We start from the raw sequence: 24880 nt of genomic DNA on the forward strand, positions 1-24880 counted from the left end.
ATTTAAAATTGCTGTTTAATTAGTTGCTTAGTATTAAATTTAAACAATCTAATCTTTAGTAAAAATGACCAAAGGGAAGGGAGCCCACAGCTCTCAGCAAGCAGTAACCCATCCCCCACCCTTCCAGCTGCAGCAGAGGCGTCCGCAGCCGCCCCGGGGGACTTACCTACGGTGGCGAGCCTTGTGGAAATCATCTCCAAACTGGATGCGAAGATCGACGCTTTTATTGAAGAATCCCGAAGCTGATGGGACTCACTCTCAGCCGCGCTGCAAAAACACGACCGAGACATTAAAGAAATCGAGTGCTAAGTCGGAGGGGCGGAGCTAAAGGCCGCGACCTCCGAAACTACAGCGCAATCGGCCTTGGATCAGGTCCGGACTCTCGAACAGCGAGTCTGGACCTTAGAGAACCACATTGATGACCTCGAGAATAGAGGTCGTCGAAAAAATATTCGTTTGCTGGGCCTTCCTGAATGGGAAGAGGAAGGCCAGCTTACAGCATTTCTCGAGCAGTGGCTGCCACAGCTTTTAAATCTAGAGGCTGGGTCAAGCCAGGTAAAGGTGGAATGGGCCTACCGGGTCGCAAGCCCGGCTCGAACCAGTGACCCCGCCCGGTCCTGTTCCGGCTGCAGAGCTATAAGGAGAGGCAGATACTCCTAGAAGCCTCGGAAAAGATTCCCAAGCCATGATCTATAAAGGATCCAAGATCATGTTATTCCAGGACTTTGCCCAGCTCTGGTCCGAAAGAGGAGGGCATTCGATGAGGCGAAGAAGTGTTTAAGGGACTTAAATATTCAGTACTCCTTATGCTACCCAGCGACGCTACGATTTAACCATGAAGGATCCGTGTATAACTTCGGATCGCCGGAAAAGGCTAAGGAATTTTTGGACTCTCTCAGATAAATTGTAAGAGATAATGGATGTTGGTTTGCCCCCCCCCCCCCCCCTCCAGTTTATATCTCCCCCCTTTTTCTTTTTTTACCTTGCTGTTTAATATTATCTTGGGGGGTGGGGAGAGGGATTTATTTGTTCTCTATTTAACGATTTTCTCCCCCCCACTGGGGTTTTAAAAAAATTATTCTATGTATGTGTGTGTGTTATATAAAGCCGGGGGCTTTAGTTAATGTTGGTGGGGGGAGGTGGTTACCTTATTCTATTTTACCTCTGTCTCTAGGAGCGGGGTGGTTTTCCCTTGTTATTTTGTATTATTGTATTTAATTATTATTTGTTGCGGTTGTAAATTTATAGTTTATACATGGTATTAACATTACCAAATATATCCAGGTGGGGGTGGGGATAGGGTGCTCACTGTTAACTCTAGCTTTGTATTATATCTGAATTCTCCTCATCCTATTGAGGAGCGCCTGGGTCAAGGGTGGGGCATTGGTTAGGAGAGGATACGATGGACCTTTGGAAAGGAAGTGACGCCCCCTGGGAGCAAGGGGGAAAATCTCCATTTAAATACGTTTTATTTATTATTTAGAAATAGTTTTTTATTATACTGTTGTGAGTGTATTAGAGAGCCTTTATTTTTGTGAATTTTATATGCTCTATGCTCTGGATGTTCTGGATAGGGTTTCCCCTCCTGAGGGGTTTCGGATTTGCCTGGACAATTATGGTTGATCAGTCGGTTAAGTGGTGCACCTGGAATGTCCAGGGGAGTAATTCGCCAGTCAAAAGGAAGAAAATATTATCAAATCTCAAGAAAGAAAGAAAGACTTGATATAGCTCTCCTACAGGAGACACACCTGTTGGATAAAAAAACACTTGAAATTATGACAGGGTGGATTTGATCAGGCCTTTTTTTCTTCTTTTAGCTCAAAAAGCAGGGGAGTTGTTATTCTTATTCGGAAGAATTTCCCTTTCACATAAAAGACAAATCTGGACGATATATTCTGATTAAAGCCCTTTTCAATGGAGAGGAACATGGGATTTTAAATTTGTACTGCCCCCCGGCACATCCTTTTAAATTTATAATGGAAGCCTTCTCAAAATTGATGGCTCTCGGCTCTCGGTGCTCGTCATACAATTATAGGGGGAGACTTTAATTGTATTATGGATCCGGAAATAGATAGGATTCCCAAGAGTACTGCAGGAGTATCTCCCAGATCTAGACAATTGGTGGATCTGAACAAAGAATTAGGATTAGTAGATGTATGGAGATGTCTTCATCCACAGGGCAGAGATTTTTCTTTTTACTCCAATCCACATAAATGTCATACCAGAATTGATATGTTTTTTGCCCCCTTGATTTTTTAAAAATTCCATATCATCCTGTAAAATAGATAGTAAAGCAATTTCCGACCACGCTGCTGTATATATGGAAATCAAGGCGAGGAACAATGGGACATCCTCTCGGCATTGGCGTATGGACCCCTTCCTAATGAAAGATAGTAAATTTGTAAAGTGCTTCTCTCAAGAATTTAAAACTTTTTTAGAAATTAATTTAGGTCCAGCTAGCAACCCATCAATGAGGTGGGAGGTTTTATCATCTTCTACTCAGCGATCCAGAAAAAATTAAAGGGAGAACAACAGCATCTGCTCGAAACTCGCTTAAAAGCGGCTGAAACAGCATACGCTGATGGACCTTCTATCATCAAATTGCAAAGGATTACGGCCCTTAGGACAGCTCTAAACACTACGCTTACCCAAACGGCTAAGAGGGAAATATTATTTGCAAAACAAAGGTTATATGAATTTGGCGGCAAACCGGGTAGATACTTAGCATTTCTTGCAAAGAAAAAAAGGCCCCTCAAACTATCACGTCTATCAAGAAAAGTACGGGTATTTTGAATCATGATCATAAAAGGATTAATGCAATCTTTAGAAAATTTTATTCTGATTTATATAAATCGCAGGATTGTGAAGACAGGACTAGGAGGATGCAATCATTTTTTAAAAATTTGACCTTTCTGGGCCTAACTCTGGAACAGGTATCGGTCTTAAATGCTCCCCTAACAGTCCAAGAAATATTTGACGCAATCAGGCAACTTCAGAGCGGTAAGGCACCGGGCCCAGATGGTTTTCAAGCTGAATTCTATAAAGAATTTACAGAAATATTGGCTGGTCCACTTATGGACATGTATAACTATGCATATAGTCAGGGCTGTCTCCCGCCTTCGCTGAAAGAGGCAACTATCTCTCTTATCCTTAAAAAAAGGAAAGGATCCAGAAGATTGTGCGTCATACAGACCAATATGCTTGCTAAATGTAAATTTTAAAATCCTTTCTAAAATGTTAGCATTGAGACTAAAAAGGGTACTGCCACATATCATAAAGATGGGGTTTATTAAGGGCCGTAGACCATCCAATAATATTAGAAGGGTTTTGAATATGATTCAAGCCTGCCATTAGGGAAAGATACCAGGAGTAGTAGTTTCATTAGATGCGGAAAAGGCATTCGATAGGGTTGAATAGTCATATTTGTTTTACACATTGGAAAGGTTTGGCATTAGAAAGGTGTTTACCAAATGGGTCTCAACATTGTATAGTGATCCCAAAGCAGTTGTGATCACCAATGGATTAGGTTCGGATAGCTTCAGTGTGGATAGGGACTGCCGTCAGGGATGTCCTCTCTCGCCATTGTTATTTACGCTAATAATTGAACCACTAGCAGAAGCTATACGGGCTGATCCTAATATAAAGGCCCCGAGGATTGGTACAGGTAAACATGAAATTACCCTTTATGCAGATGATCTTCTATTCCTCAGTAATCCTCTGATGTCCATACCTCGGTTAATCCAAGTTATTAATACATATAGCGCATTCGCAGGCTATAAAATTAATTTCTCAATCTGAGACTTTGCCAATGGTTGGCCTTGCTATGATACCCCACTTAGTGGATGGATCCCATTTTCCCTGTCGTTGGTCCCTGGAGGGTTTCTTATATTTAGGCATTTTTATTACCCCAGTATTTGGTCAGTTATACAAGGCTAACTTTGTGCATTCCCTGGAAAAGATAAGGCAGGACCTCCAGCGATGGGGAGACCTTCCAATTTCCTGGCTGGGTAGAATAGCACTAATTAAATTGTATGTCCCGCCCCGTCTCCTATACCCTATGAGAATGCTTCCGGTGATGCTGCCGAGGCTGGTTGGGTTCCTTTATCTGGAATCATAGACGGCCCCCCATTAAGCTGAAGAAGGGGAGGATTGGACTTCCTAGATGTTAGGAAATATCAGTTAAGTTCCCTATTAAGTTACATAGCCGATTGGGTCTTGTCTGACCTGCAATCAATCTGGCTGGACATCGAGGCTTCTCAAGTAAAATGCCCACTTATTAACCTTTTATTTTCAGACAAGAGGAAAATCATTACAGACCACTGTAAAAACCCTATAATACTAAACACAATTAAAGCTTGGAATATAATGTGGCAAAATGAGGGCAACTCACATAAAACATCCCCCGATGCGCCGATAGGGGGATTCCATCCGGGGTTTACAGATGCCACTTTTAAACTCTGGAGATCCAGGGGTATCTCATGTCTCGGGGACCTATTTAAAGATGGGGTCCTGATGTCTTTTGAACAGCTGTGTCAGAAATTCGGATTACCTAATGGAGACCTCTATCGATACTTCCAAATTCGAGATTATATACAGAAGAAGACTACGTTATTAGATAGTCTTTATAAATCAGATAGAGAATATAGAGTACTACAAACAAAGGGGGTATCCTCCGTCAGTACTATTTATCATTACTACATGATGAAGTATCAGGAGATATGGACAATCTGCTTAAAACATGGGATCAGGAATTGGGACTAGAAATCTCTATAGAGACGTGGAATGACATTTGGGAAAACACCAGAAGAATCACCATCTGTAACAGAACTCAGGCTATCCAGCTGAAGATATTTCATAGGGCCCATATAGCACCAGATCGATTGGCAAAATTTAAGGCAGGAGCATCTCCAGTGTGTCCCAAATGTAAAATAGAGGTGGGCACACTTGTACATTGCTTATGGACCTGCCATAAGATTCGTTGATACTGGACTAAAGTAGCAAGTACCCTGACAGAAATTTTAGGAACGGAAATTAAAGTGGACCCTGTATCTCTCCTTTTGGGCTTTTCGAACTTTCCCTTCCTGGATATGCACAGGAAGAGACTATTTTCTATTCTCTCTTTCTGTGCAAGGAAAAGTATTTTGGTAAACTGGGTGGCTGAGGGCCTCCCTGGACTTTCAAATTGGCACAGATTAATTATGGAATGTATTCCCCTTGACTTCCTTACAAATATGGTGCACCGAAAGACCGAATTATTTTATAAAATATGGCAGCCCTTCTTGAATTATACGAATACAGATATTTCGGCTATCCTAACAAGGGCTTTTATTTAATTGAGATGATGAACCTGGCTGGTCCGGGGCCCCTTGGGAGAGGAATCCCGCACGAATACGAGTTTTGTTACATTTGATGTTAACACATTCCGAGCATGTATCTCACTACCCAATTTCTGTGTTATCCGTTGTTTTTTTTTGTTTTTTTTTTCTTTCTCTTATTTGAATAATGTAAGAGACTTAAATATACACTCTGGTTAGTTGTAGGTTAGATTAGTAGTTAGTTGAGTTTTGTTTTTTTTCTTGGTATTTTTCTTTTGTTAAATTTTGGTTATTATATATTTAAGATTTAATTGTATATCAATGTTTGTACTTGAGAGTTTTGTTTATTTTTGTAAACTTGTAAAAATGTTAAATTTCTAATAAAAATATCTATTTAAAAAAAAAAGTTAACATTATAATCCGAAGCATTACACCCTCTACTATTTGTTTTATACAAAGGCTGTCACTGGTCTCAATATTTGTATTGCTGGAAAAGCGCAGCAGGTCAGGCAGCATCCAAGGAGCAGGAGGATCGACATTTCGGGCATGAGCCCTTATTACCTTGCTTATCTTTAAGACCCTCATCCCTGCCTGACAGCCTTGGCATAATCTGAAGGGCAATTGCTTTTATCACAAGGTATCAAAGATAGTTTGGTTTTCCTCCTGTCATCTTGTCACTCATTTAATACCTATTGGGTTGCTTCTAGTCTCAAAAAAGAAACACCAATATTATCTTCACAAGCAGATTTTTGTCTTTTGAGGAATCAATTTAAATTGTCTATCAAATGATATTAATAACATCGTGCTGAATTTTTACCAGGTAGTTCATGAATCACTGGTTAATTGTGTTACAGGAGATGATTATTTAAAGTGCATTGTAGTTTAAACCAAATTCCAGTTGTATTTTCACTCGAACTTTGCCTGTGTACTCTGTTCTTTGTGTGCCATATGACTGGTTTTGGAATCATCCACACTTTCCCTTTTGGCTTCAGTTTGCAGATGGTCCACTGATCAATCAGCTGGTTCTGGTTATCCTGGAACGTAGCAGTCTCCTATATGACATCCCTGACTTCAAAACTGAAGTTCAACGGTAAGTAAAAATAACATTTGGCAAATGCCTGTTTACTACTTTTAGGGTTGAATACTTGTTGGAATAACACTGTCCATCAGTTTGTGCTCTGAGTGAATCATCATGCCAAAAGAAAATGTTACAAAGTATAAAACTGAAACTATTCAACAGTTGAATATAAAGGTCTAATCAAAATATACAGAACCTCAAAATACAATCAGGAATAGGCAACATGGTGATCAAAGGACAGGTCTTACTTGATGAACCGTTTTAAACACTTTGAAGAGGTGAAAGGATTTTCACGAAGGGTGCTACATTTTAAGCCCATGGTTAAGCTATGAATATGTATGATCAGGGACATTTAGTAAAATGATTTAAGTTGGCTACAAAACAGAAAACAGAGTCAGGATTGGAACTAGTTACTCAAACAGATGGGGGGAGAGTTGTTCCACAAGGAGTGATGCTGGGGTTGCAGGTATCAAAGTACAGTTACAAAATTAGCAGACAACAGCAGTATGGGGGGCTACAGTTAACACAGGAGTACATAAGAACAAGAACTAGAAGCAGGAGTAGGTTGTCTGGCCCTTTGAGCCTGCTCCGCCATTCAGTACGATCTTATCTGATCTTTTCATGGCCTCAGCTCCACTTACCCACTCTCTCTCTCTCTCTCTCTCTCTCTCTCTCTCTCCATAACCCTTAATTCCTTTCCTGTTTGAAAAAGTATTTGTCTTAGCTTTAAAAGCATTTACTGACGAAGCCTCAATCACTTAATTGGGCAGGAAGTTCCATAGATTCACACCCCTCTGGTTGAAGAAGTTCCTTCTCATTTCAGTTCTAAATCTGCTCCCTCTAGTTTTGAGGTTGTGCCGCCTTGTCCTAGCTTCACATGCCAATGGAAACACCCTCTCTACTTCTATCTTATCTACTCCCTTCATAATTTTATATGTTTGTACAAGATTTCCCCCCACCATTCTTCTAAATTCCAATGAACATAATCCCGGTCTACTCAGTCTCCCCTCGTACGCCAAACCCCTCAACTCCAGAGTCAACCTAGTGAACCTCCTGTGTGTACCCCCTTTAGTGCCTTTCTCAAATAAGGAGACTAAAGCTGCACGTAGTACTGTAGGTGTGGCCTCACCAGCACCCTGTACAGCTGCAAGATAACTTCCCTGTTTTTAAACTCAGTCCCTTTAGCAATGAAGGACAAAATTCCATTTGCCTTCCTACTTATGTGTTGAATCTGCAGACCAAGTTTTGGTCTCTGCGCAGCAGCATGCTGTAATTTTTTACCATTCAAATAGTAGTCCTTTTTACTGTTGTTCCTGCCAAAATGGATGACTCCACATTTATTAATATTGTACTCCATCTGCCAGACCTTTGCCCACTCATTTAAAGTATCTCTGTCGCTCTGCAAAGTTTCACAGTCCATTGCACACTTTGCCCTAGCAATCAATGGTAAAATCCAAAGGAAAACCTGTAGAATTGGTAAATGAGCAAAGGCATAAATAATTGTGAAAGAGGAAGTAAAGAGGTGATAGGGATTCCTTTTAAAGTAACCAGAATTCCCTGACTGCAAATACCCAACTTGGGAGAAACGTGCATGAACATTTGGATTTTTGTTGTGTGTGGGGGTAACTGGTGCTGTGCGTACTGCTACTGGAAACACAGCAGAGGAAGCCACAGGTCTGCAGAGTGAGGAGGTGGGTTTGTTGTAAAACACCACTTACCATTTTGACTAAGGCACTGAGCTCTTGCTTCTCACCAAAATTGAAAAGGGGAGAAATTATGTCACTCGCGTATAGGACCTTAGTTAGACCATACTTGGTGTGCTCTCTGTACATTTAAAAAGTATATTGAGGGCCTAGAAAATGTATTTTAAAAATTGTTCACAAAATAGCAGAGCCAAGAGGTTAAATACTCAGAAATATTAAACAGGCTGATGATCTTTTCTCTCAACAAGTGAAGACTGAGCAAGGGTGACTTGGAAGAGACATGAGACATTATAAGATGGTTTTATAATGTGGATGTAAAGATGTTTGCAGTTGTTGGGAAGACTAAAAACAAGAGACTGTAAATATTGATTGTCACTAATGAACAGGCAATTCAGAAAAAAGCTCTTCATCCAAAGTGCTAGAGTGTGGGATGTGTTACCACGTAGATGAGTTAAGGTGGTTAGCATAGCTGTAGTTTGGAAGCAGAGAGGAATAGAGCACTATGCTGATGAGGCTCAATAAGCAGTCTTGTTAAGGAGCTCCTATGGAGATGACCATCAGCATGGACTGTTTCAAAAAGAGAGAATGCTGGAAAATCTCAGTAGGTCTGGCCGCATCTGTAAGGAGAGAAAAGAGCCAACGTTTCAAGTCTAACTGACCCTTTGTTAATGCTAAAAAAAGGGAGAAATAGCGAGGTATTTTAACCATGGACCGTTTGGCTGAATTGTTTGTTTCTATGCTGTAAACAATTTGGAATATCTCTGCAAGCCTGTAGCACATAAACCTTGAGGAAAGTATAATATTTCAAACACCAAACATTATTTCCTGTTTAAAATTGTGGTCAAACTTTGTTGATTTGCTTTTTAAAAAAATCTTCCTGGTCACTTCCCACTCAGTTTTCATTCTTTATGTGGGTCCAGCTCACTAACTAATGATCAGGAGCAGGAAGCCTGGTCGTTGATTTTCCATCCTCATTTTGGTCACACAAAAATCACATTAATATTAACTGACTGGACAGCGGGCTTGATACCTTCAGCTCTCTTTAATCTGTGCAGTGGTGGTTCTACAACAGAAACACATCGTAGCCGATAGTAATGGAGAGGGCATGAAATAATATTTCAGACTTAAAATTTCCATCCCCAAATACTGTGCTGTGTACAGCTGATAGAGATTGTCAGTTGTGATAACTGCACCTAATTTGATAATGGATCAAAACTGACACATTACAAATGTGACATAGAAAATGAAATGATGAGGCATGTTCACTGAATCACTGAGCTGTGGTGATGGCTGGTCTAGTTTCATTGTCAGCATCCGTTTACTGAATGTCCCAGTGCCACACTAGTAAACCTGCACAAGGTGCGCCGTAGCAGTGAATCCAAGCAGAAATTGTTGCCATGTTTCAGCCTTTTTCAGTTGCATTCCTGAATTCATTTTGGATAACGTTTCATGAGCATTCTGATTAATTACTAAATGTACGGGTGCACCTTGCGTGTTGCTGATTTCTTTCTTCAATTCCACAGTGTATTCAGTTCCCAGCTGTTGGTGTTATGTAAACTACACCCACCTCTAATAGTGGAACAATCCAAAGAGCTGCTGGAATTTTGTGCAACAGTCAGCAACATTATCAATAAGGAGACTTTCTTCACTCATGTGGTAAGGAATTCTACATTATAATCTGACTTAGTGATTCAGCTTTACTGTAGGAATGAATCCTGTTAAGACAGGTAATGTTTTTTGGTTGCTACTGCTGATGACTCAGTGTGGGTATCTGAACTGTACTGACCAGGAAGGTCCCATGTTTTGATCCTATTCTGCGCTGAGTTAGCGTATCTCAAAATTGTTGCTACAAATGGCTCTGAGCTACTGAACCATGGAGCAGGAAATTTACTGATTACCATCCTTTATTGCTGTCCAGAAGTTGTTAACGATCTGAACATGTAAAGGGTACTCATTGGCTAATGTGGGTTTTCTGGATTACTAGTTCAATGATAATACCACTAATGTTCAGGGGACCTGGGTTCAATTCCTACTAAGACAGCTGGTGGAATTTAAATTCAATGAATAAATTTAATTAATAAATATAGAATATAAAGTTAATATGGCTGCCTGTTAAACTATTTTCAGTTACTGGAAAAATCCAGCTGGTCTCCTTTTAATATCCTTTGCTGTGGGTCTAGAACAAGACCAGTTATGGACAGACTTCCTTCCCAATGTGGTTAATTCTTAACTACACTTCGAAATAGCTGAGCAAACTATTTCAGTTGTATGAAACTGTTAACAAAAAATCAAACCAGATGGGCTAAAGTGGTTCAAGAAGGCAGCTCACCACATTTTATTTGAGGGTAATTAGATTCTGGCTTTGCCTGTGTCACCTACTGCCTATGAGAGGATAAACATTTTATAAAGTGTAGCTGAGATACTGAGCTGAACTATTGAGATGGGTAGGAGTGAGGTTCTGGAGGGACGGATGACGTTTTCCACTTTGGCGTTTTTGCATGTTATCATGGAATTGTTCCCATTCTAGAAACTGAATACTGTATGTCTTTGTGCCAACTCCACATTCAAATCTTGTTGGAACTAATTAAAAGAAAGGAAAAATAACTCATGTCGTGCCTTTCACAATATTAAGAAATCCTGAAGGACATTGTCAGTCACTGAAGTTACCCATACCCTGCAGCACAGTCCTTTGTTTACAGAGGCAACAATGGGTTTATATCAACAAAGTAATATAAAATAAGCATATGGTTATTGTTAGGAAATTCCTGCTCCAGATAGAAAATGTTGTGTGCAAATGCACAAACTTCCCTTTCTGGTGAGGTGCACCACATATTCTGTCCACAGAAAATATGCACAGTAATTAGTGAACAATCTCTTTAAGTATGATGGAGAATGATTAAAGGAGCTCCCATGAAATTTCCTTGAAATGTAAAGCTGACAATGCTGGAAATACCCAGTAGGTAAAACAGCATCTTTGGACAGAGAAACCGTTAACAGTTTGGCTCATAGGTGGTGGTCAGTGAAGAGCTGCTGCTGTGATGCCAAGATGTAAACTGAGATTTTGTACTTTCAGGTTTGGGCCATCGGTGAGTACATGTCCTTTTCGTATGACAGATGCTGCACAGTGGAACAAATTACCAAGTTCTTTGAAACTCTCGAAGCATTACTTTTTGAGATCACACAGCTGCGAGCCTCTGCCCATGTCCCCAAGTACTCGCCGCGGGTTATCACTATTCTCATGACCACCCTGGCAAAATTAGCATCTCGGAGCCAGGACCTGATTCCAAGGTATTCTGTCTATTTCAGTATTCTAGTCTAGAGGGATAGGGTCATTTTACAATTACTGAGAATTCAGTCATGGGTACAGTACAACTATATATTTTTTAAAATTGCTTTAATAGCATAAATGAGGAGGGGGTGGGGGGGGGAGATCAGTAACCAGCAGGCACAGATGTTTAAAACAGTTGGCCGAAGAAATACAGGAGAGATGAGGTCATTTTCTTTTAATGTTTTGGGATGTTATGATCTGCAGTGGTATAAGCCTGAGAGTGGTATAAGCAGATTCAGTAGAGATGGAATCTCAAAAGTACTTGAATGCGGAATATAATGTATGGGCTGTGGAGGAAGAGCAGAGCACTGAGACTAATTGGAAATTCTTCTGTGCTCTGTGTTGAATTCTGATCAACAGAGTGTAGATAAGGGTCAGCATAACACTGACGAAATGGTGAAGGTAGAAGTTAAATTAGTGCAATAGTTTTTCCATCTGCGATCACTTTATCTCAGCCCATCAGAGAGAGAAGCTGAACAGCATCTACTTCTGATTCTAGTTTTCCCAGTCGTCATCTCCCCTTCTCTTTGTCCTGCAGATGTCAGGATTTGATTTTAGTTTTCCCTGATTTTAGTTGAGATCAGGGATTAATAATCATGAAAATGAAGCTTGTACCCTTTTGAGGCCGTATTCCTATTACAGCTATGGATAGACTTAATGCACACACTGGTTGCTACAGTTGTGGGAAGTCACTTTGTAGACATTTTGTCCCCTGTCTAAGTGACATCTTTAGGGCTTTGGAGCCTCCTGTGAAGCGCTGTTGTGCTGTGTCTTTTGGAATTTATTTGTTCTGCTCCTGCTGCTTCTGGTTCTGGTTGTTTGTTGCAGTTGTCAGTATATTGGGTCTAGGTCAATGAGTTTATTGATGGAGCCCATGGATGAGTGCCATGCCTCTAGAAATTCTCTGGCTGTCCTCTGTTTAGCTTGTCCTATGAATGTAATGTTGTCCCAGTCCGATATATTGACCACTGCAACAAACAACTGGAACGCAGGAACGGAACCAAATAAATTCCAGAAGAGACAGCTCAACAACACTTCACGGGAGGCTCCAAAACGCTGAAGATGTCACCTAGACAGGGAATGAAACATCTGCACATCAACTTCCCAGCTCGGTGAACATACCCACAACTACTGCAACCAGCACCCGAGCCACAAATCCTGAACTCGCTCTGAATAAATAAAAAGGAAGTAGTAATGGAGATAACTGTGGATATGGGAAATATGAAACATAAATTGCTGGTGAAACTCAGCAGGTCTGGCAGCAAGTGTGCAGATAAAGCAGAGTTAATATTAAGTCCAGTGACTCTTCATCAGAACTAATGAATAATTTTCTGACCAAGAGTCACTGCATCTGGAACATTAACTGTCTTCTTCCTATAGCTGCTGCCAGACCCACTGAATTTTGTTTCTGTTTTTGATAAAAGAAAGTAGTTGTTTGTTCTAGAAAGGAAAATTTACAATAAAGTAATGCTTGAAAAGCAATTATATTGTACACTAATAGAGTTCTCAGTGGCAGAGGAATGCATTAGTTAGATGATTGACAGAAGCAGCCAAGCTTTTTTAAAATATTAAACCAGGCGTATTGCCCTTAGAAATGAGCTTAGCAGGGATCCAATGGCATTCTGGGTCTTCCTCTAATGTAAAACATAAACCTATTCATGTCTTTTGTATCTTGAAAATGAAAAATTTTAACTTGAAGCCCCTGAGTGTCCATACTGAACAATACTCACAAAAATTGAAGTACACCATGTGGGTGAAATTAATTATTTTACTTGCAACTTAGCCTTTCAGAAACAAAATTGCCCTGTGATTTCACACTGAAGTTTTTTTTAAGCTGTGTATATGTAACATTCCAGTTTTAAAAAGTATTAAGAAAACTGGGGCGGCATGGTGGCTCAGTGGTTAGCACTGCTGCCTCACACCACCAGGGACCCAGGTTTGATTCCAGCATTGGGTGACTGTCTGTGTGGGTTTCCTCCCATAGTCCAAAGATGTGCAGGTCAGGTGAATTGGCCTTGCTAAATTGCCCATAGTGTTAGGTGCATTATGGTTCGGAGGGTCGGTACAGACTTGTTGGGCTGAAGGGCCTCTTTCCACACTGTAGGGAATCTAACCTAATCAAAAAACACTGCTTTTTGTAAAATCATTTATTTGTAAGCTGTTTGTTAAATTGGAATTACTCAGAAATCTTTAATTTAAAGGATACTTTTTTTTCTCTCCAGGGTCTCTATGTTCCTGTCTAAGATGCGGCCTTTTGTACGCAATGCTATGATTTCCTCCATGTACAGTGAAGATGATATTCAAGAAATCCTGACCCGTGCCACTGAGCTCAACAATCTGTTAAAAGTTCCAAATGTAGCTCAGGTTATATTGGGATCCTCTGTGGACATTGTCAATCCAAGGTGGTACAAGGATACCAATGCTTCATTACCACTCACCTTGAGGACTATCAGCAAAGTGCTGCAGAGAGAGCCAGCACCAGGATTCTCTGCATAAAATCTCTGAAATGTGTGTGTTTTCTAAGAAATATTTACAAATGTTCTTCCATTTTTATGAAGTCTTCTAAAAGCTATGCCAAAAATCAAACAGATTAAGAAGTGTTCAATGTTTGTCCATTACAATTAGACCATTAACATAAAATCAAATAGTACAGGTCTTTTGGCCCATGATATTGGGCTGAGCATTTATCTTGATCTAAGATGAACCTGACCAACACACCCCTCCAATTACTACCTGCATGTGCCTATCCAAGAGTTGCTTAAATGTCTCTAATCTCTCTAACTCTACCACTAACCCCTGGCAGTGCATTCCATACATCCACCAATCTCTGCGTAAAGAACTGTCCTCTGACATCTCCCCTGTAAATGAAAGCCAAAGCACCATATTCCCCCTTAACAACTCTATCAACTTGATGGCAACTTTAAGGAATCTATGTAGGTGGACCCCAAGATCCCACTGTTCCTCCATACTGCTAAGAATCCTGTCTTTAACCCTGTATTCAGCATTCAAATTCTACCTTCCAAATGAATTACTTCACATTTTATCCAGGTTAAACTCCATCTGCCACTTCTCAGCATCGTCAATGTCTTAGTGTCGAGGGCTGTTGCAGTCTACAAAACCTACAACACCACTGACCTTTGTGACATTGGCAAAGTTACTAACCCATTCTTTGAATTCTTCATCCAAGTCATTTATTAAAAAGTACAAAAAGAATAGAGGCCAAAGAACAGATCCCTGTGGGATGAATATTTGGTGAATGGAAGTCATTGGTTCTACACAATTTGAGTATTGCTGAAATAAGACCTTTCTTCAGAATAGTTCTGATTGAAGGGTTACTGGACCTGAAACATTAACTCTGCTGCCAGACCTGCTCAGTTTCTCCAACATACATATTCCAGTTATTACAATAAACAAAAAACTGTATAATACAAGACATAGCAATGAGCGAGGAAAGAAAAATCACATTTCATACCATACTGATCGATTGGGTTAAATGTGGACAATTGATTAAATTTCCATGAATGTGCTAAATCCTGCAGGGTTAAAAATAACAGTTCCAAAGAAGAAAAGTTGTTGTTAATCCATGAAAGTAGTGTTTATTTGCATAGAATTCTTCAGAAATAGAAATTTATACCATTTGAGTACATATTTGAAATACATTCTGAAAAGTTCTATATAAGTCTTACATTAAAAATATATTATTTGAACAGTTGTATTAACATAAAATACATATAATGGAGATAAAAGTAAATAATAAAATAATGACTGGACTTTAAAGCACATTTTAATAATGTCACTTGTTTGCATAAAAACTGAGTTGGTAAGCAGTTCCTTTTGTAATGCCTCACAGGAACAAGGTTTTGTTCAGGAATTCAGGAAATTTACTACGGAATCACCATCGGAAAACTACTCTTACAGTGTGTGTCGTTTAGATGTGGAATGTAGTGTGATGTTCAAAATACAAATTTTGATTTTTAAATTTGTTAATTTGTCACCTGACTGTCCATACTGAATTGGGAGAAAGTGAGGACTGCAGATGCTGGAGATCAGAGCTCAAGTGTGTTGCTGGAAAAATGCAGCAGGTCAGGCAGCATCAAAGGAGCAGGAGAATAGACGTTTTGGGCACAAGCCCTTCTTCAGGAATTCCATATTGTATTGAAGTAAAATAAGGCTATTTTGGCAATATGCATGAGCAGTTCATGTGAGGTTTAAGTTTAAAGTGGTACTGGTGGTTAAAACCTCTTTAATACGAATGGAATAGATGCTAATGTTCCCTCTACAATCAACGTCAATCATGTGGATGGAATACTTGTCTGTTTACATTGTTTAACTTTTGAGGAGGTGGTAATTAGAGGTTTTAAAAAAGTCTTTGACCGTCAATATCCATAAAGTGAAAACACTGCTTCCTGTAACAAAATGGATCTCATAATAAACCATAAAGCAAAACAGAACTATCACTGCAGGTGTTAGCTTGAAGAGCTGGTATCATGGTCTATTAATTTGGAATTTGTTGATTAAAGACATATGCTGCACACAATAGTTCATACTGCACGCATCAAAAAAAATTTTCAAAAACACAAACTCAAGAATTAGTGATCTGATAACCTCACACTGAGGATTTTGTATGGAAGACATTGTAGCCTATAATCACTCAGTATACCACTTTTCCTTCTATACACCAAATGTCTGTACATTTTCTCATATTCCCATTTATCTGATAACCATTTGCAGTTATTATTGTGCAATCTCTTTCAGTTACTCTCAACAAATGCCTTTCATCCATCAACTCACTACATGCCATAATACTCTCTCTAAAGCACAAAACATCAGTAAGTGAGGTAACCAGAGACAATGCAATATCAGATAGCCATGTGGCACATTCATTATACACTTGTTAACACTATTATCCAGTCAGTGAAATAAGTATGTGCATAACTGTAACATGCAATTTTCTAACTTTGTATTGTATTGTTTTCTATCCCCTATACAGGGTCTTCAGCCACTCTGCAGAAACTAGTTCAGTTAGCTAATGAATCCTCATAGGAGGCTTGAGGGTACATGATCACGAGCCATGCAGACTATAACCCAGCCGAAGATGCTCATGTCTCCAGGTACATTCAGTAATGCACCTGGTGTTTTGCTCAGGTGAGCATAGCATTTATTGCCCATCCTTAACTGCTCTTGAATGTTAGTGTCTACTTGCAAGCTCACACACACAGCTGTGAAGGACCCAGTAACAGTGGAATATAGTATCAGCAATTGCAGCTGCATGCAGACACAGACTGAGTTGCGAATGGTATAGAACATTGTTTAAAGATCAGCAAACTTTCTCACTTCTGACCTTATCATTGATGAGACAACCCAAGATGGTTGGGTTCAGGACATTATCCTGAGGACATCTGCAATGTTCCTGGGTCTGGGATGATTGGTCTCCATCAACCCCAGCCATCTTCCCCTGTGATAGGTTTGACTCCAACCAATGGCAAAATGTCCCCTTTATCTAAAGGGCAGAGAAGGATGTGGCAGCAGGGAGAAATTCTCTGAGAAGGCAGGATAGGAGGGACCTCCTTAAAAGCCCTAGCTAAGCAGGTCTCCTAATAGCACTATTGCTACAATGGGATTACACAAGAGCACCTTTGCTGAGGCAGCTTTGCTTCAGTAAGGTACTGCTGGAGTTGTCATACCATTCATGAAGCTTGGAACTTTAATCCAGGTTAAGGACTGCTCGCCCAATGACTGTGGACATCATTGTTGCTGTTTCATTCATAGCAACTAGTTCCTTGGACATATTATAGTTACACCAACAATTCATGCCCAAAATGCTAATGATCTTTTAAGAAGCAGTTGGTTCGCATCCCGATTACAGGTGCATCTAAGAGCAAACGCACTAACTTCCAAGTTTACGATTCATTTCATCACTTCAAACTTTCCTTCAAATTACTGTAATTTAGGCAAGTCTTTGTGGCGAGGTACCACAGATGGCAGTGAAATAAGTGAAAACTGATGCAACTTAAGCTACTTCCAAACTATCTTCAAGAACATTTATCTTTACTGCTGCCCAAAGCAGACAAAAGACTGCACTTTTAGCTGAAACGCCAACCTCAAGACGTAATACAAATTCCTGAGGATTCTGGGTAATCCAAGATGGAGGACAGGAAAAATTTCTGGTTGTAACAGCTGCTCGTTTTTTGAGGTATTTTTATATGCTATTGCATTGTTTTGGAACTTTGGAGAGAAAAAAAGTCAAAACAACAGTTTTAAAAGGGAGAGGGGAACAGACAAAAGAAGCATATGGTGAGGTCCGTGCAGGACAGAGAGAGAGAAAGAAACTGACACTACAGTGAACCTGCACAGTTACTGCCTTTGCTGTTTGAATTCATGTATCGCTGGACATCAGAGTGCACCTGGGAAAATTAACAAACAATGAAATTCACACTAAACTTGGAGGAACCTGTTTGGGAGAGGTCACAGCACAGAAACAGAAGTGAATATTTAAGTGTGGCCTTACAGTAAGTCTGCAGTAGTGAGTAGAGTGGGTTCTTTCTTGATTAGATGTCTTATGGAGAAATACCTCTTAATTAAACTTAAATTAATACTTATAGGTTATATTATTAACCTGGAGCAGTGTTTTGTAGAGGAATAGGAGAGTGCTATTTTCTGGGTCAGCAGATTGAAAGAAGCAAAAATGGCCTTTAGTAGAATGACATGCTCTTCTTGTCGGATGTGGGAGTTTAGGGAGAGTTACGGGTTACTGAGGATTATACCTGCAGTAAATGCTTATGGTTGAGAATCCTATGGGTCAGTTGGAGAGATAAGAGGCAATGAGGAATTTACAAGAGCAAGGGGATATGGTGGATGGTAGTTAGAGGAAGGGGGAAAAGTTGCAGATACAGTCACATAAATGGGTTAACTCCAGGAAAGGTAAGAGAGGCAGTTAGTGCAGGATTCTTCTGTGGCTATCCCCATTTCAAACAAGTGTGCTGTTTTGGAAAATGTCGGAGGTGATCGATTCTCAGGGGAATGTAGCATGAACAGCCAAGTTTATGGTTTTAAGACTGGCTCTAATGCAATGAGGGGTACATCAAGTTCCAAGAGATCAGTTGTGTTAGGGAAACTCTCTGGTCTGATGTACAGACAGACATTTCTTTGGTCAGCAGTGAAAAATCAGAACGGTGTGTTGCTTCCCTGGTGCCAGGATCAAGGATGTCTCAGAGGGTGCAGAATGTTCTCAAGGGGGAGAAGGGCCAGCAGGAGGTCATTGTACACATTGGGACCAATGACATAGGAAGGGAAAAGGTTGAGAATCTGAAGGGAGATTAGAGAGTTAGGCAGGAATTTAAAAAAGTCCTCGAGTAGTAATATCTGGATTATTATTATGAAGGGCATGGACAGGATAAAGAGGCAAAATCTTTTCCCTGGAGTTGGGGAGTCCAGAACAAGAGGGCATAGGTTTAGGGTGAGAGGGGAAAGATATAAAAGAGACCTAAGAGGCAACCTTTTCACGCAGAGGGTGGTATGTGTATGGAATGAGCTGCCAGAGGACATGGTGGAGGCTGATACAATTGAAACATTTAAGAGGCATTTGGATGGGGATATGAATAGGAAGGGTTTGGAGGGATATGGGCCAGGTGCTGGCAGGTGGGACTAGATTGGGTTGGGATATCTGGTCGGTATGGACGGGTTGGACCGAAGGGTCTGTTTCCATGCTGTACATCTCTATGACTCTATGATTCCCAGTGCTATGAGCTAATGAGGATAGGAATAGGAGGATAAAGCAGATGAATGCATGGCCGAGGAACTGGTGTATTGAAGAAGGATTCACATTTGGATCATTCTAATCTCTTTTGGAGTAGAAGTGACCTGTACAAGAAGGACTGATTGCACCTAAATTGGAAGGGGACTAACATACTGGCAGGGAGATTTGCTAGAGCAGCTTGGGAGGATTCCAACTAGTAAGGTGGGGGTGCGGGTGGTGGTGGGACCCAGGGAGATAGTAAGGAAAGAGATCAATCGGAGACTGGTACATTTGAGAACAGAAGCGAGTCAAACAGGCAGGGACAAAGCAGATAACAAGGTAGGTCTGATAAATTAAACTGCATTTATTTTGATGCAAGAGGCCTAACAGGGAAGGCAGATGAACTCAGGGCATGGTTAGAAACATGGGACTGGGATATCATAGCAATCACAGAAACGTGGCTCAGGGATGGGCAGGACTGGCAGCTTAATGTTCCAGGATACAAATGCTTTTGGAAGGATAGCATTACAGCTGTACTGAGGGAGGATATTCCCAGCAATACATCCAAGGAAGTTATTTGGGTGGAACTGAGAAGAAAGGGATGATCACCTTATTGGGATTGTATTATAGACCCCCCTAATAGTCAGAGGGAAATTGAGAAACTAATTTGTAAGGAGATCTCCGTTATCTGTAAGAATAAGAGTATGGTTATGGTAGGAGATTTTAACTGTCCAAACATAGACTGGGACTGCCATAGTGGTAAGGGGTTAGATGGAAAGGATTTTAAGTAAGTACAAGAAAAGTTTCTAATTCAGCATGTGGATGTACCTACTAGAGAAGGTGCAAAACTTGATCTATTCTTGGGAAATAAGGCAGGGCAGGTGACTGAGGTTGTCAGTGGGGGAGCACTTTGGGCCCAGCGACCATAATTCTATTAGTTTTTTAAAAAGCGATGGAAAAGGATAGACCAGATCTAAAAGTTGAAGTTCTAAATTGGAGAAAGGCCAATTTTGACGGTATTAGGCGAAAGAACTTTCAAAAGCTGATTGGGAGCAAATGTTCGCAAATAAAGGGACGGCTGAAAAATGGGAAGCCTTTAAGAAATGAGATAACCAGAGTCCAGAGACAGTATATTCCTGTTAAGGTGAAAGGAAAAGCTGGTAGGTATAGGGAATGCTGGATAACTAAAGAAAGTGAGGGTTTGGTTAGGAAAAAGAAGGAAGCATATATCAGGTAGACAGGATAGAGAGAGTGAATCCTTAAGTCTACAAAGGCAGTAGGAGTATACTTAAGAGGGCAAAAAGGGGACATGAGATAGCTTTGGCAAATAGAATTAAGGAGAATCCAAAGGATTTGTACAAATACTTTAAGGACAAAAGGGTAACTATGGAGCTACTAAGGTCCCTCAAAGATCAGCAAGGTGGCCTTTGTGTGGAGTTGCAGAAAACGGGGGAGATACTAAATGAGTTTTTTGCATCAGTATTTACTGTGGAAAAGGACATGAAAGATATAGAATGTAGAGAAATAGATGGTGACATCTTGGAAAATGTCCATATTACAAAGGAGGAAGTGCTGGATGTCTTGAAATGCATAAAAGTGGATAAATCCCCAGAATCTGATCAGGTGTACCCTAGAACTCTGTGTGAACCGAGGGAAGTGATTGTTGGGCCCTTGCTGAGATATTTGTATCACTGATAGTCACAGGTGAGGTGCCAGAAGACTGGAAGTTGGCTAATATGGTCACTGTTAAAGAAAGGTGGTAAGGATAAGCCAGGGAACTACAGACCAGTGAGCCTGATGTCGGTGGTGGGCAAGTTGTTGGAGGGAATCCTGAGAGACGGGATGTACATGTATTTGGAAAGGCAAGGACTAATTAGGGATAGTGAACATGGCTTTGTGCGTGGGAAATCATGTCTCACAAACTTGACCGAGTTTTTTGAAGAGGAAACAGAGGATTGAGGAAGACAGAGCGGTCGATGTGATCTATATGGACTTCAGTAAGGCATTCGACAAGGTTCCCCATGGGAGACTGATTAGCAAGGTTAGATCTCATGGAATACAGGGAGAACTAGCCATTTGGATTCAGAACAGGCTCAAAGGTAGAACACAGGGTGGTGGTGGAGGGTTGTTTTTCAGACTGGAGGCCTGTGACCAGTGGAGTGCCACAAGGATCGGTGCTGGGTCCACTACTTTTTGTCATTTACATAAATGATTTGGATGTAAGCATAAGAGGTACAGTTAGTAAGTTTGCAGATGACACCAAAATTGGAGGTGTAGTGAACAGCGATGGAGGTTACCTCAGATTACAACAGGATCTTGACCAGATGGGCCAATGGGCTGAGAAGTGGCAGATGGAGTTTAATTCAGATAAATGTTTGGTGCTGCATTGTGGGAAAGCAAATCTTAGCAGGACGTCTACACAATGGTAAAGTCCTAGGGAGTGTTGCTGAACAAAAACCTTGGAATGCAGATTTATAGCTCCTTGAAAGTGGAGTTGCAGGTAGATAGGATAGTGAAGGCGGCGTTTGGCATGCTTTCCTTTATTGGTCAGAGTATGGAGTACAGAAGTTGAAAGGTCATGTTGCAGCTGTACAGGACATTGGTTAGGCCACTGTTGAAATATTGCATGCAATTCTGGTCTCCTTCCTATCAGAAAGACATTGTGAAACTTGAAAGGGTTCAGAAAACATTTACAAGGATGTTGCCAGAGTTGGAGGATTTGAGCTATAGGGAGAGGCTGAACAGGCTGGGGCTGTTTCTTCTGGAGCATTGGAGGCTAAGGGGTGATTTTATAGAGATTTATAAAATCATGAGGGGCATGGATAAGATAAATAGACAAAGTCTTTTCCCTGGGTTTGGGGAGTCCGGAACTAGAGGGCATAGGTTTAGGGTGAGAGGGGAAAGATATAAAAGAGACCTAAGGGGGGGGCAACCTTTTCACAGAGGGTGGTACATGTATGGAATGAGCTGCCAGAGGAAGTGGTGGAGGCTGGTACAATTGCAACATTTAAAAGGTATTTGGATGGGTATATGAATAGGAAGGGTTTGGAGGGATATGGGCCAGGTGATGGCAGATGGGACTAGATTGGATTGGTATATCTGGTCGGCAAGTACGTTTGGACCGAAGGGTCTGTTTCCGTGCTGCACATCTCAATGACTTACTGTGGTTAACCAACTGAGCCAAACTCAGATGAGTGTTTCCAGTGGGAGACAAAGAATTACCAAGTAATTACATTAATTGTGTTACTCAAGATGTTGAAGTGCCTGTGTTGGACCGGAGGGGATAAATTTGAAATCACTAGCTTTCGGAGGGCTGCAGCGTCACCAGGTGACCCACTTCATAGCAGTACTCTGAAAGCGTGTGATTTCAAATAAACCTGTTGAACTACAACCTTGTGTCATGGGACTTCTGACTGTGTTACTCAAAGTATGTTTTTTCAAAACATGTTTAAAAAATCAAAAACTTTAAATAGTGAGATAAAAGATCTTAGAAAGATCTATCTATGAATGTTCATTTCTGAATTTCTGACATTTAATATAGTATTGCCTTTAAAAAAGATTCCAGAAAGACCATCGCACCAGTGGTCATTAAAACAAGGTTGTTAGAGATGGAATCATAAATCATAATGGATTTAGATCCAAAGGGAGCATGAAACGGATCTCCAAATTAATTCTGAGTGCAATCAAAATATATTTATGTAGATATTTCAGTCATTCTCAGAGTGCATTCAAGTACAATTTACCAATACTGGACAGCTGCCTGCTATACAGCTTATTAAATTAATTAAAACAATTACTATTCATTAAGATACTAATTTACTGATTATCTTTGCCTTTCTGTCAGAAGGCATGCGTTCACCTAATAGCTAACTGACATTGAATAGTTCTACAGAATACTGCTAGGGCACAATTGATATTTTAGAGTAATTCCTTATGAATACATCAGTGGGTCAGCTAATGTACATTTAGTAACAACATTAGAACACTTTTCCCTGTTGGCCCTGATTAATTGAAGCTTTACTAAAGTTCTTTGAGGAACGTATGCCACATCAGCGATATACTATGACTTATGACATTCAGAAATTTACCATTAAACTTGGAAGAAATTAGGTTCAAAAACTTTAAAATGATGATCAATCAATTTGGGTCTATTTAATGGACATGGGTGGTGATACGGCACAGAGGTTCATAACACAGTAACATTTTTACATCCTTAATATCAATTTCCTCTAATTGAAGATTTTATTACTGTACAATGATCGATCAGCACAGCCCAGCTCTGGCATTGTTCCCATCAGTTACCTACGTTAGAAATCCTGGAGATTACAACGACCAAGTCTAGAGCTGCTCTCTGTCAATTAATTCTGGATTTAATTGTGATAATTACGCTGAAGTTACTGTCTAAAGTTTTGTAAAAAAAAATTATTGTAGCTGCCAGTTTTGAAAATTAAGAGGTTAAAATCCCACTGCTCAAAATCCTTGGGGTCTATTTTAAATGTGATAGTTAGCCTATTTAATCCCCCCTCCTTTGTTTCTACTGTGAAATTGGCAAGGATGTAAAACAGGCTGTTCATTCGCTATCAAATTCAAATTCTACCCTATCACTAAAACAAGCAAATACTAATGTAGTCCTTAGTGTTAAATTATAAAACTATCAGATATTGTCAAAGTTCATCTTATCTTCATTTCCCATTGTGACTGCTCTCTCCTTTGTACACATTGTTACACATTTGCAGTTAAATGAGAGGATGACAGCATCTGTTGCAATGAGATGTCCATGTTTTCCCTCATTTTAAGAAATGGGAATATTCACTGAATTAATTCATTTTGTTTAGATTTTAGGTTGCTCTATTTTATAGCATCATGGTGCTTGCTGGATAATACAGGTACATTCATAACTCTACAATGAACTTTCAGTACCTAAGCAAAGACATGAATGTAAGTACCTGAAGGATGTGAACTGATTTTGAATCATTCATGGATGTTGTGTCTTTGAACTGAAGTGCTGAATTCAGTCAAAAATAAGTACTGGTTGAGAAAAGTCTTTATATAAACAAATTCACTGTTTTTGGTTCAGCATTTAAAAGGTGAAGATGGAACAATTCTTAAATCGTGTTTGGCAAATAGTAAAGTTGTTTAACTTTAAGATGGATATGAACAGTTATCACAGATACTAAGGTAGACTGATTTGTGAGGAGTTGTTCTTCTACTCTTTAGCTATGAAGGAATGAAGAGGGCAAATAAACTAAGGTTTACTGATCACTCTTTGTTCCCTGGTTCAGTGAGTGAAGACTAACATGATGATGCACTGATCTTCTCAGCAATGAGGAAATCTGACTTGGCAATAAGGAATCTTGGTCTCTCGCCTGCTGATCGGATCAGGTTAACTGCACTGTAATCAGAAGCAAGAAATTAGGACATTGCAGTCAGGAACTCTGAGTCTTCAACACGTGCTCAACTTAAGACTATTCCAAATATTTGGAATGCAAGTCTGATCTAAAATACACAATGCAGCAAAAACATCGTAACTTGCTGATTAGTGCAGGGTCGATGACTTATTAGGACTTAAGTAACCACCTGGTGTGTCATGTACACACCAACTTGTAATATTACCAAATACTGCACTATGAACATCCTTCAATAATGTCATGTCTAGAAAAAACTCCTTTCCAAATGATTTAAAATATTATTGATCATTTTTATGTTTCATAATTTCTTTCA

At 40.1% G+C, this 24880-nt stretch overlaps 2 protein-coding genes across 2 annotated transcripts in view; one reads left to right on the forward strand and one right to left on the reverse strand.

The window, feature by feature from the left end:
- ap5z1 (adaptor related protein complex 5 subunit zeta 1) overlaps nt 1–15407 on the forward strand; it is a 67328-nt gene extending 51921 nt beyond the window's left edge. Inside the window, exons 14-17 of the mRNA XM_072559305.1 lie at nt 6308–6405; nt 9620–9752; nt 11170–11384; nt 13647–15407. Of these exons, the coding sequence (XP_072415406.1) occupies nt 6308–6405; nt 9620–9752; nt 11170–11384; nt 13647–13920 (720 nt within the window). The 3' untranslated portion in view covers nt 13921–15407. The remainder of the gene's footprint in view (nt 1–6307; nt 6406–9619; nt 9753–11169; nt 11385–13646) is intronic.
- A 512-nt stretch (nt 15408–15919) lies between these two features.
- Nucleotides 15920–24880, reverse strand: part of radil (Ras association and DIL domains) — a 121633-nt gene continuing 112672 nt past the window's right edge. The window contains exon 16 of the mRNA XM_072559303.1: nt 15920–24551. Coding sequence (XP_072415404.1) covers nt 24452–24551 — 100 coding nt within the window. The 3' untranslated portion in view covers nt 15920–24451. The remainder of the gene's footprint in view (nt 24552–24880) is intronic.

Source organism: Chiloscyllium punctatum, chromosome 40 (genome assembly GCF_047496795.1).
Source record: "Chiloscyllium punctatum isolate Juve2018m chromosome 40, sChiPun1.3, whole genome shotgun sequence".
Taxonomy (NCBI): Eukaryota; Metazoa; Chordata; class Chondrichthyes; order Orectolobiformes; family Hemiscylliidae; genus Chiloscyllium; species Chiloscyllium punctatum.